This window comes from Dermacentor albipictus, chromosome 7 (genome assembly GCF_038994185.2).
Source record: "Dermacentor albipictus isolate Rhodes 1998 colony chromosome 7, USDA_Dalb.pri_finalv2, whole genome shotgun sequence".
Classification (NCBI taxonomy): Eukaryota; Metazoa; Arthropoda; class Arachnida; order Ixodida; family Ixodidae; genus Dermacentor; species Dermacentor albipictus.
The window spans coordinates 25,961,560-25,974,297 of record NC_091827.1 but is presented as its reverse complement, the minus strand read 5'-3'; the positions used below and the strand labels follow the sequence as shown (position 1 = coordinate 25,974,297).

Here is a 12,738-nt window from a genome sequence, read left to right as displayed (position 1 = left end):
TTTGCAGTTATGAATGGTGGTACGATGTGAAATTGTGAAATTCTGGAATATATATTGTGCAATTTGCCATCTTGTCAGCTCCGGTTGGCCCAGTGGGCTGCTATGGCCTCTCTCATTGGCTCGAAATACTGGCACTGCAGAATTCGACAACACGGTGGAATTTGACAATGTCTGGACCAGATCCCTTGCTCATGAAATCTTTCATGTGTACCTTTTTCTTTCATTGACATGCAGTTAACCCTTTACCTCCCATAGAGGAGCTAAACACGTCCACACGTTTTGCACACTGGCCAACTTGGTCGAGCTGGTCCATTCCGCACTTAAATACCAATTTGTCTTAGTAAAGACAATCTAAGGGTGTCCATGCATCTAGTTCTGTTTCTCGGTCACAAATGAAATTTAAAAAAATGTGAAATTTTGCCACAAGAATGTTTAAATTGGCAACAAGAAAAATGTCGTCGTCGTCGGGTGACACACATGGTGGTTGGAGCATTCCGCAAAGAAACTGCAGAAAGTCAGCTGTGAGAATTCTTTGGAGTCTGAAATAAAAGGACAGTGCTATTGCGAAATTTCTTGATTTGAGCTCTCAATCCTCCGACGAAGAAGATATCTCATTAGGCAGACATAGGATGCAAGTTTAGGTAAATGATCTGCCACTTTTGCTTCCATGTTTTCGATTTACTGCTGCGCCCAGCCTGAATGTGGCTTTACTCACTCTCAAAGAATATGAAAGTTGTGTTTGGGAAATTCACATTTATTATTTTATTGTTGCTGCTGGAAAGAAAAAAACTTCAAGCAGTGCATTGAAGGCAACTTTCTTTGGCATTGAACTTTTTTATGTATCGTCTTCATTAAATTACATTGTTATAAGTGTATTTCTGCCATTTATTTAATGTGCCAATTCTATCAAGCATTTAAAAAAAGATTTGCATTTTGGAAAATTTTTTTTTAGAATTGTCTCTGGAGGAAAAGGGTTAAAAAGAGCTTGCTTGTCATTGAAGACAGGATTTTGTTTTCAAGCTGTCGAATGTAATGCTGCTATTGTTTTTTGAAAATACTTTGTAGGAGCCTCAGAAGTCCTTCACAACCTGTCATTCATAATTTCATTTAAAAGAACTGCTACAAGCCCTGTGTGTTTGCAATTCCTTCAGAGCTTTCCAGTACGGTTTCCCTCACAGCTTGGGTGTGGCCCTCGAACAATAAAATGAATCACTCTTTCTGCGATGAGCTCTGTTGTGCAAGTTCTGTGGATCAGAGTACGATATTGTACATTGACCTGAAGCCTTCTGGAATTATGGTGTAATAACTGTGCAAAGAGGTGAAGTTACTTTGCTACCAACATGATTGAATGAGGCTGCCTTTGATGCAATTATTGGAGATAGTAGTGAAACCCGGCAAACAAGTGTATAAATGTAGAGCTGGAGGACGGGAACAGTCTTAATGTTTTTTCAAGCCAAAGTTTATTTGCAGGAAGTTCTGTGCTGCATTCTCCGATGTAGTTACAAATAATTTTTTCAATATCTGTGCCTGCATACAGCATTACAATGTAAGAGCTTAATCGTCGCTTTTGCAATTGCTGTGCAACTGCAAGTAATGCATGCTTTTATATTATTTTTCGTCAGGGAGAAAGAAATCATGGGACGATGGCAGTTGCTGTTGGACCTTCTCAACAAGCACCGTGTGACGCTGAACAACGTCAGCATGCTCATGAGCATGCTTCGAGAGGCGGACACTCTTCACAGCGAGATCAAGGAGGTTGAGGTAGGCATAACCCTTCCACTAGGTGGCGGTGCATTGTTGTAGCGAGCCCTTTTGCGTTCCTGTTACCTTCATTCGACCTGGAACTTGATGCCCGCATCCCCGACCCATAGCGCAGGGTCGGGGATGCGCAGTTACAGCGGGCTTAGGCGCGTAAGGAAAAATGACAGCATACACTCAAATTTTATGTGCTAAAAGTGATAACGTAAGCACTAAACACTTGAAGAAGAGGCATCCACACCATAAAGAGTTGCAGTGAAAAGTCTCATCTCTTCACATCTCGCTTGCAGAAGGGTCAGGTAATCCAGTTCATACGTTGGTTGCAGCCGGGGAGAGTGTGTCTTTCCGTATATTTATACCTTTCCTTTCATGAGAGAGCCATCCTCTTTATAGAGGGACAGATAGCTTTTTTCTTTCTCACGAGACTTGTGGAATGATGCGTTAAAATGTTGCATAGATGACGGGAAAACGGGGAGAACGGGGCAAAGCGCACCTTTCCCATGCCTCCCCGCTGTTGCGGTTCACGGTGTGCTGTCGCATGCCATTGCGATACGCTAGGGGAAATGGGTGCACATGCTGCCCGCAAGACTTTGTCCCGAGTTAATCCAGAGCCCTCACACTAACGGCACCTCTCACAGCTGCATGCTCGTTGTCCCCTTGCAAAATTAAACCTCGTGAATCGACCAATCTTGTGCGACAGGGGAGCTTCCTGTCCGACGAGTACGGCTGCCACCTTCTGGCGGTGGAGGACCTGCTCCAGAAGCATGCCCTGGACGAGCTGAACCTGGCGTCCCAAGGGGAGGCCATCCGCCGACTCACCCAGCAGTCCACGCCTCTACTAAAGCAGGGACACAAGGAAGGGCCCGTGCTGCAGCGAAAGCTTGATGACCTAAACGCCGACTATGCCACGTAAGTGTCCGTAAGGCCGGGACTCCGTAAAATACGGGATGCTCGGGACACGCACAACAAACACACAAATGCAGCCTTGACAACTTAGTGGCTTGGTTTGTCCCTCGGCTTGGGCACAGTCAGTAGTGTCGTTCACTGCTTTAGGTTATGAGGAGGTGCTGGAAATGCATCAAAACAAAGACTTGTAGTTAGCTGCTGATCTCAGTAGATGATTAGTATACGGTCGTGCAGGCGGAGTCTGAAATGTTGAACGGTGAACTGTAAGGCGTCTGAAATATTGGTCGTCCTTATACATTATGCCGATGGGCTGACTGACAGCGCCGTGAGGTTGCCTGAATAATTGAGTGTGTTCGAACTGTTGGTCGGCATAGGTAGACAGTTTACTGTAGGAAACAACCAAGGAGCCCTTCTTATCCATTTGTTATCGTCATTTGGATTGAAGCTTCTGTTGTCATTTGAATGCAGGTCTCATTGATGGCATAGCCTCCTAGCCTTTCTTATGCCCAGCATTCTGCAGTTGATTAGTGGCGGCGTTTGTTTGTGGTATGCCCAAGGTGAAGTTAGCCCTAAGTAATGCTTGGGCTTCTCTGACGGGCTTTAGCATTATGAAGTTGTGCTTTTAGTCGGTTAATGAATTGATGCTCTGTCAAACCTGAGGCACAGGGACACTACACAAGGCCTTGATCGAGTGTGATTCTATGGGCACATGATACAGGAGTCGCAAGCCGGTTCGCTGGGAGATTATGGGATATCAATATCAGTGATCAGTAGGGAATGCTAGAAGTCGCTAGAAGCCAGCGAGTACTGTGGGAATCTTGCAGATTAACATATAAAAGAATAAAAAGTATTAGCTATCCATAGAGAGATGAGAGGAACAGAAATAGGGTAGAGAACAGGGGCAATATGGTCGTCTGCTGGTGAGTATGAGGCTGCCAGTTCAATTCGTGGCCATGACAGTTACATGTCAATTGACGAGGAGTGCACAGACCTTCATGCACCTCAGTTTGGCTGCACATTCAGGAATCACATGTGGTCAAAATCAAATCTAAAGCCCAAACTTCCTGAACTGTTTGCTTTGGTTTGTGGCTTCATATATCAACAATTATGCAAAGTATCCTTTCTATTGTCACAGCATAGCAATGGCGTAAAAGGCAGAAGCACTAGCTGAAAGGCTGAATTGGAAGAATCATATTTTATTGGGCCAACTTTGGCTCAGGAAAGCAAAGAAGGACTTCAGTGCTCGGTTGTGGTAAGCACGGTCAGCAGTCGTGCAAGCACATGGTGCGGTTCTGTCCTCGCTATTTATTTACATAATGTACATCACTGTGTACTTTTCAGAGCAGTTGTCAGAGCAGTTCACGGATGTACGACGTCATCGCAACATTATTTCAACAGAAAAAAAAATAATACTCGTTCTATTCTCTTGTGACCGCTCTCCTCCTGTCATGCAGGCTCGGCAAACTAGCCAAGCGGCGTCGACGGCAGCTCGACGAGTGGCGGGCATACTTCCAGTTCGTGCAGGATCACGAGGAAGAAGAGGCCTGGATCCGCGAGAAGCAGCGCATCTGCAAGGCCGTGGTTGCTGGCAAAGACCTGCTGGCCCTGGTCTCTCTCCAACAGAAACACAAGGTTTGGACACTCTATTCCACGCTTTCGTTCCACGTACGGTGTCATTGCATTCGAGGGTGGCATCTCGGATGAGGTCCCAAGTGACAAGAATGCATGCCATGTAGTTCAGTAGTTCTCAAAGAATTCTGGTTCGTGCGCACGCTTTTTTTCTTTTTTATTGAAGTACCCTAAAAGCCTACGCGGGCATTACATAGGGGTGTTACAATAAATTAGTGATAGATGCAGTATACACATTTAAACAGATAATGCATGCTAAAATAAGAACACAAGGATGATTAGCATGCACCTGGTTAATTTCCCACCAATGTCATGCAAGTGTAGTTTGCTTTCACTGTGAAAAAGGTTCAGTGCCGTTTTTTTAAACATCTGTCGCCTTTAAAGGCCAACTGCAATTGAAGCTCACTTTGGCTGAATTGGCTATAAACGAGTAGTGTATGCCATCAAAGCAATTTTGACAAAGCTGCTGAGAAGGCAGTTGTCAGAATTTTCTATTACCACCCCTTGAATAACAACTGAATAGATGGTGCTTGCACCTGGGGGTTAGCTGATGTGATGTTTGTCGCAGACTGTGACCTCCGAGGTCTTTAGAACGCCGAACATGCCACACTGTCTCTGAGATCATGCCTAGGCACCTCGCTGGTTCTCAACATTTGATGTTCTTGATCATTTCCACTGAGCGATAATGGTGACCTTCACTGTATAAATTTTTCAATGGTTGTTTTTAAGTTTCAGTGTCAAGAATGTTTGTTTTTGTGAGCTTTTCGCAATGCATCCACTCATATGTCAAACAAAAGATTTTTCTCTATACCTACACTATACATGAGACTAGGCTTTTTACAGTTCGGAATTGCTTATTAGTTGGCCTGTGATGACAGCCGCTGAATTGTGCCGTGTTATGTTGCAGTGATGAGACAAAAGGCAATGCGATAAGTCGCTGTTGTCCAAGTTGGCAACGTCCATTGAAAGGGAAACGCAATCATTTCAGGCACTGGAAGCCGAAATCGGAGGCCACGACGGCCACATCCAGCGTCTGATCCTGGCCGGCGAGAAGCTTCTCGAGGGTCGCCACAGCCAGAGTGCAGACGTGAAGCAGCGTCTGCAGGCCCTCCACGAGCGCTGGGCCGAGCTGGCCGACTTGGCGGCTGTGAAGAGGAAGCGTCTGGAAGATGCCTACGAGGCCTTCCAGGTTTGTTGTGCAAGGCTGCTGGCTTTCCTCGGTATTTGTAGGAAGCGTGGGGCTTTTAGTAGCCTCGGCGTTTTTGGCCGCTGTGCCGAAATTCAGCAGCAGATGATCACATGGGCAAATTTTATCCTGTGGAAAAGGACCATGTACAGGTTTTCATCAGCGAAAATTAAGGGGGTGTAGGTTTAGTTGCTTATTGAAGCTATGCTAACTTTCAGTAATAATAAATATATAGTAAAGGCAGTGGGCTGGGATTCACAACACACTCTATTTGTAAGTGCTGTTTGTCATTTCCTGTCGATACCTTAATTTAATGAACACTGATGTAACAAATTATTGAATATAAAAGTGCCATTTAAAATGTTTCTCGCTGATATCAGTATGCAGCAAATATATGCTTAGAACACATAATTCGATTTAACGAAAGTATTTTTGTGTCAAATGCGACTTTGTTAAAAACTGTATCTCCAGCATCACGACTGCCTGGTATCTAATCTTACGAATAGTTCTTGCTCAGTAACATTTTTCTTAATATTGGCCTGGAACACTGAAATAAAGCTGCATTAAAACTACTCGAACTTTCTTCTAAGAATACATTGTCGATGCTTTCTAGGCAAGACGTACAAAACTGCCTGTCCGGCTGCAGCATGTTAGTCATCCTACACTTGTCCTCGAACTGGTTTGCCGACGTATGTCCCGCATCTTTGCTCACAGTACCATGCTGATGCCAACGAAGCCGAGTCATGGGTGCGCGAGAAGCTGGCGCTTGTGTCGAGCAAGGACTATGGCAAGGACGAGCCGAGCGCCCAGGCACTTCTTCAACGCCACAGCTGCTTGGAAAGCGAAATGAACGCCTACGGCACCGACATTCGGCGACTTCGAGACCAGGCCGATCGGATGGTGCGCTCTGGTGTGGACTCCCTGGCCATCGTGAGTTTCAGTTTCAGTTTATTGATGCGCTTGAAATGTTTACAGAAAGAGTAATTCTAGGAGGCCCCATAGTCAAAGACTGGGGAGGGACCTCCAAGACTGGGGAGACTCTCTCCTCTGAGCACGAAGCCACAAAACAGTCAGATCTTGTCAGATCAGTGTGGCTAATTATTATGAATTGCAGTAATGTCAAACAACCTGACTGGCAACTTATATTTTAATTCATTATTATTAATATCTTTTTCCTACTTGCATTCATATCAGCATGCATGCTTATAATGAATATCAGATATTAAAATAGAAAGAAAAGAAAAAAATTCATGAGCTGTTCCACTCTGTGAACGTGGATGACCAGCGAAGCTGTTTAGCACACGACACGGAGGTAACATAGAATTTCGAACGAAGGTACGAACATATTTACTGTCCTGATTGGTGGTCGTCGTGATGATTGGTATGCACACACATTCTCGTATCACCTCTGTTGTTAAATGCAACCGTCACGTAAGACAATGAATGACTCGTGCCCCCTTAAGCAATGGTTCATACCACCGTGACAGTGATAAGGACTTTATTGGAGTGTCCTGAGGAACTTGATTGGGGGGAACCGAAGGCTCCGCAATCAAGTTGGTGGCTCCGCCCACAATGGGACGGGGAGGTGGTGACTCTCCGCGACGTCGCAGGCCTTCTGTACGGCCTGTGGTTCATTCATGAAATCCGAGCTCTTCAGCAAGGCGTCCCACTTGGACTTGTATCGAAGGTCGGAGTTCGCGTTGAACGGGGACAGCCAGAGCATGTGGTCGAAGGAGCACCATGCGTGACCGCATTTGGAGCACGACTGCGGGAAGTTCGGGTCTATCCAACGAAGCGCTCTCGGGGTGAGGTAGGATCTGGTCTGTAAGAGCCTGAAAGCAACGGCCTGAGCCTTGTTCAGTTTCGGGCTGGGCGGGGGGAATTGCCTCCTGCTGTGTCTGTAATGCGACGTAATTTCATGATAGGTGGGAAGAGCATCTTTGAAGGGGCAATCGTGTGGGAGAGCCGGACCGTTAGCTCAGGCACGGTTCATGAATTCACGCGCCAGGCAGTTCGCCCACTTGTTAGGGTTGCAACCCGCTTGGTTAGTTATATCGTTCATGTGGGCCAAGAACCACGCTATGGTATGACCTCCAGTTTTTTCGCCCATAGTAATACGAAAGGATCTGTTGACGACGCCAGCTGTGTGTGGAAACTAGAGTGGACGAGAAAGCCCTGACCGCCGTGCACGAGTTAGAGAAAATGGTCATTGGGCCTTTTGCGGTTTGAAGAGCCAAGGCTATCGCAGTTTCCATCGCCCCATTCATGTGTTTAGTGTAGATTGACGCTGCGCTGATAAGTGTTCTAAGTGCGTCAACGACCAAGATTGCAAACTTGTCTTCGCTGCCATATTTGGCAGCGTTGAAGAAGAATGCATCTGCCGCGTTAAGGATCGATTCGTTGAAGGATGGTTCTAGCCCGCACTCTTTTGCGACCTTTGTTACATATTGGGTGGATGTTCCTCAGTATGGGCTCAACCTTTATACCTTCCCGGGCTAATTTAGACAGGGGCATCTGTCGAGCGGTGCCTGTATAGGGAGTATACCAGCTTCGTCAAGAATCTTAATTCTCGGCTCAGTTGACGAAAGCCTGGAGACGTAAATTTTTAAAATTTTAACGCTGCCTCTTGTTGCGACAACAGAAGAGACATGAAATTCTACGCTGGAATGATGAGCGGCAACGGAGCTAGCTCTGGACGACGACGATGCTCTAGCCATTGATGATGATGATAGTTGTTGATTATGATGACGATAGTTTCCTCTTGGCAATGAATGGCTCGTACCCCTTAAGTATATATATAATGTACATATTTGACATATTGCTACTTGCTGCTGGGCTAGTTGTTTTATACTTCTTGTGGTGAAAAAGATGCAAAAATTTGAAGAAATGATTGGACAGGAAAAAGTTTTTCCTGTGTGGTTGTTTTCTTTACATGTTCTCATGTTTCTTTTTCTTTCACAGAAAAATACATACACTAAAGCTTCATAATAGAGTTGAAGAGGGAGCCAAAATTACATCGTTATATTCACTACTTCGTTATATACCTATTATTGCATGTACTGCAATATGAATATCTATGGGAATTTCAAAAGAACTTCCACTTACTTTGTTATATCCATTATTTTGTTATGAGTTCTGACTGTACGGTAGAACCTCGTTGATACAGTCCCGTTTCATACTATTTCCTGGCGCCAACGTTCGCGATGGAGAACACAAAAAATGTCCCAATAGAATTTCGCATCTTTTTTACTGGTTGATACGTTCCTGGAAATCAGTCTCTTGGCACGAACGTTCAGTACATTGCCCAACTGGGGTCGTACGGTACGTTTTCCAGTTGCTAGATCCCATATAAAGAAAAAATGCACGAAGCGTGCACGATCGAAAACAGTTGCGCCCTCCGCAGCAGCTTCCCCACAGTGCTCACTCGCCCATGTCGCATGAAAACACCGGTGGGCACTCGGTTTCCTATTCCGGTAACGGCAAATCTCTTCGCAGTTCGCCACACGCCGCATTCACTGCTATTGCCGCCAGCCCTATTGCGATAGCCATCTTCAGCTCTCTGTGTCACAGCATGCTTGGCGTAGTGCTGTTGGAAGCGTACTGCGCGTTCTTAACAGGCAATAACCCAAACATGCCACCGTTCCCTGCTGCAGGCATTACAAAGCGAGCATCGGGTTTCGCTCTGGCAGCATTGTATTCTGGCATCACCCAGCAGCAAATTTTCGTTTCAGTTTCCCATTGCTGTCTTAAAACACTATCGCAACAGAAAAACGACAATGCGCGTCCCGGGCCGCCCATGCCTCCCCGGCTCAACATGTGTCGGCATCTTGTGTCACAGCAATTCGCACCAAATGAGCACGTCAAAATTTACCGCGCCAAAATGCCCTACTGGAAGAATCTGCTAACCTAGGCCGAATTACTCACCATGGTGGGTTTGGTATTGTGCTGCTAAGTCCAAGATACTCGGACCGTGGCCACACCCGTCACTGGCACGAAAAGCGAATCGTGCATTACTGCAATGTTTGAGGTACACCGTTTTAAGAGACCGTTTATAGTGTCCCTGTGCATAGTGTCCCTCCCACACGTACTCTGTGCTTACTCTCTCCCTTTCTTCTTCTTTCTATTCCCCTTTCCCCCACCCCCAGTGTAGGGTAGCAAACCGGATACTCTTCTGGTTGACCTCCCTGCCTTTCCTGTCCTTGCTCTCTCTCTCTCTCTGCTAAGCCCGAAGGCATGGGATTGAATCTCGTCCCTGACAGCCGCATATTGATGGGGGTGAAATGCAAAAACACCCATGTGCTGTGCATTGTGTGTACGTTAAGGAACCCCGGGTGGTCAAAATTAATCCAGAGCCTTCCCACTACAGCATGCCTCATAATCATAACATGGTTTTGGCATGTAAAACCACAGACTTAAATTAAGTTAACACATGCCGAATTCGAGGTGTGTAAACGTAAGCTTGCCAAAGAATCGCAAAAGTGACAGGCGTCTTGTGCCGCAACAATTTTACGCATGCTTCGCAATATGTAAATGTCAACTACATAAGAGTCTGCGATTCTTTTAGTGAGTTTGGATTGTGCGTTTTCCCATTTAGTATGTTTTTCCCACAATTCTTTTTAAACATACGAACAAGGTTCTACTATGTTTGAGCCTTTTTGTGTACTTTCAATGTCACCTAACCTAACATTATCTTTCTGACCTGAAACGAGTTCTACGAATTAGTCTTTTTTTTTTATGTGCTTCCTTGCAGTACTTGGACGCGTTGAATGAAGATGCGGAACCGTCCGACGATTGGACAGAGGAGTTGCAGCTGGTTCCCGTCGAGGAGTGGGTTGACGAGGTCGTCGAGAAAGAGGCGATGCAAACGGTGGTGGAGGAACGCAAGGTTCCACAAGTGAAGGCCCTCTACCCGTTTTCGGGACAGAACATGAACATCCAGAAGGGGGAGGTAGGGATTTTGTTTGTCTCCTTGTCACAGTGCTTTGCGATGCACACAGGCTGCATGTTTGTAAACAAGGGATTGGGGGGGGTTATGGCAATGCATGATGCAGACGAAAAGAGCAGACGATGCACTTATCTCTTTGCCATCTGTTGCTTTGGACAGCAGCCTTTGCGAAGTAAGTTTAGATAACCTAACCATGCATAGTAAGCTTGGTTTACCAGTAGGCTCACGTGAGAAAGCAGAGCTCATTGAGTAGTTTTACTGTGAGAGTAGTTAAGGTGGATGCGTTAAGGTGGATGCACTTTCACATTGTGAAAGATAGCCCCCCAAATTAAAAAAAAAATCAAATCTTCAGTTTCTGTAACTCTCTTGGTATCTGTCTCCGAAATATCTTCACTGAAAACCATGTGGAATTGCTCTAGAAGATACAGTTGTTGTGTTAGTGAAGGTAAGAAAATATTGTGTTGAAATAACAAAAAAAAAGAAAAGGTGTTTTTTTCAAGCCACAATATCACCGAAACGGCACAACCGAGCACCACCATCTTGTTCCGTCAGAAAGTGCATTTCTCTGTCTTAAAGTTGGCCACTTTGGCTATCTCCTCCACGTAGAAACAAGTGCACAAAAAGCAAATCGTTCAAGGTTGTTCCAAAGTTTCCAATTGACTGCACCCCCCACATGATTCGAGCGCGTTTTGCCACTGGATCGGCACTCACTTTGTGGGAGCGTCGTCTGCTCTTTGCACCTCGCGAGCCGTCAGCAGTCTCAACCACTGTGATCTTGATGAGTGTTGAAACGGGCGCAACGTGGACATCGCAGAAGCATGGCCAATGCCTCCGTTTCTGGACGTCTCAGACCCGCGGCTAAGCCTTCCGAGCATCAACGATGTGCACTTCGTGATCAAGAACTTCATGAACAAGCACATTGTACATTGCATTGACCAAGCCTGAAAAGACCTTGGCTATGGCCAAGTCTTTCAAGGTTCGGCGATCAAGAACATCAGGCCCAGACTCCTCAGACCCCTGGCTAGGCATCTCGCACGTCAGTGTCTCAGACTCGGCAATAAAGCACATTGTGTGTGGACTCCTCAGACCTGCAGCTTAGCATTTCGCACATCAGCACCTCGGGCTCTGCAACCATGCACATCACGCATCAAAGTTTTGTTCTTATTTAGTTAATCTTTGTTTCTTGGTCACCTTCCTTGAGCTACAGTGCAGGTCAGAACATTCCTGTTTTTTTGGCTAGATTATTTCAATTCGTTTACACCCAAAGTGTGTGGCTGATGTGATGGTGACAAGAAAAATGAAAAGTACAAATTTTCATGCATTAAAACATAGGGCGGCAGGGCAAAATAATGTCACATTTGGCTATGCTCACAATATTAAGAAAAACCTACCACTGCATTTCGTAAGCTGTCCAGGCACTCGCGATGTTCAAAGGAGGAAAAGTTTGTACAATACAACTTTGTCAAAATAGGGTAGCTGGTACAAACACTATGCTACAAAAGCACTGGATAAACCTCTGCATAAGCATTGACTTGCAAGGCATGAATGTTTCAGCTGCATTGCTGGTCGTGTACTAGTGCCTTTCTGGTCTGCAGCTCCTTGGACATTGTCTTGGGAAAAGAAAAAGAACAATTTTGAAATGCTGCTTAGAGCATTCGTCCAGTCGTTGCTACAAATAGACCAAAATGCATCACCGAATGCAACAGAGGCATTATGTTAGAGGTGCTAAGGCCTAAGCCTCTCTGCTGTACTGGAGGCAGCTGTCAATTAGGCAGCGTGCAAATAGTACAATTCAGGGACCCGCTGGTGCTTTTGTGGGATATTGTGCAACATTGGGTCTGTAACTTGGCCAATGTACCTGCAACCTCTGCACTATCGACCAGCATTTGACACTTGGTAAATTATGCTTTGAGAGACTGAAAGGGGTGGCCTGTGCAGGTACTTCGGCAGCAACAACAGGCAGTGCATTTTAATGTAGTTACAACGAGGTGACCTGTACAACTGTCCACAGCGAAGATCGCTACAGAGAACTTGCCTGTACAGTGAGAAAGCTTAGGCGTCCGCAGCAACTGATTTGTTTCTTTACAGCAAAACGCATGTAGCAGTGCCGTCCCTTCTCTTTGCCATGGCCATAGAGCTGCTCTGACCAGCATAGGAAGTGCCGGTCAGCACTGTAATAAAAACCACACAATAAAGTTCGGGCCTGGACTCCGCAGTAGCCTACTATGTAGCTGTGGTAGTTACTATGTAGTTATGGTAGCTACACAGTAGTTATAACCAGAGAGACAGATATGGTGGTTGGTATTAACTATGG

At 45.7% G+C, this 12,738-nt stretch overlaps 1 protein-coding gene across 3 annotated transcripts in view; it reads left to right on the top strand.

The window, feature by feature from the left end:
• The window catches only part of LOC139047758 (spectrin beta chain, non-erythrocytic 1-like), a 242,785-nt gene that overhangs the window by 149,276 nt on the left and 80,771 nt on the right, over nt 1-12,738 (top strand). For all 3 annotated transcript variants that reach the window (XM_070521780.1, XM_070521782.1, XM_070521781.1), the window contains exons 11-16: nt 1,623-1,761; nt 2,459-2,667; nt 4,119-4,296; nt 5,282-5,482; nt 6,194-6,409; nt 10,230-10,427. In XM_070521780.1, the coding sequence (XP_070377881.1) occupies nt 1,623-1,761; nt 2,459-2,667; nt 4,119-4,296; nt 5,282-5,482; nt 6,194-6,409; nt 10,230-10,427 (1,141 nt within the window). The remainder of the gene's footprint in view (nt 1-1,622; nt 1,762-2,458; nt 2,668-4,118; nt 4,297-5,281; nt 5,483-6,193; nt 6,410-10,229; nt 10,428-12,738) is intronic.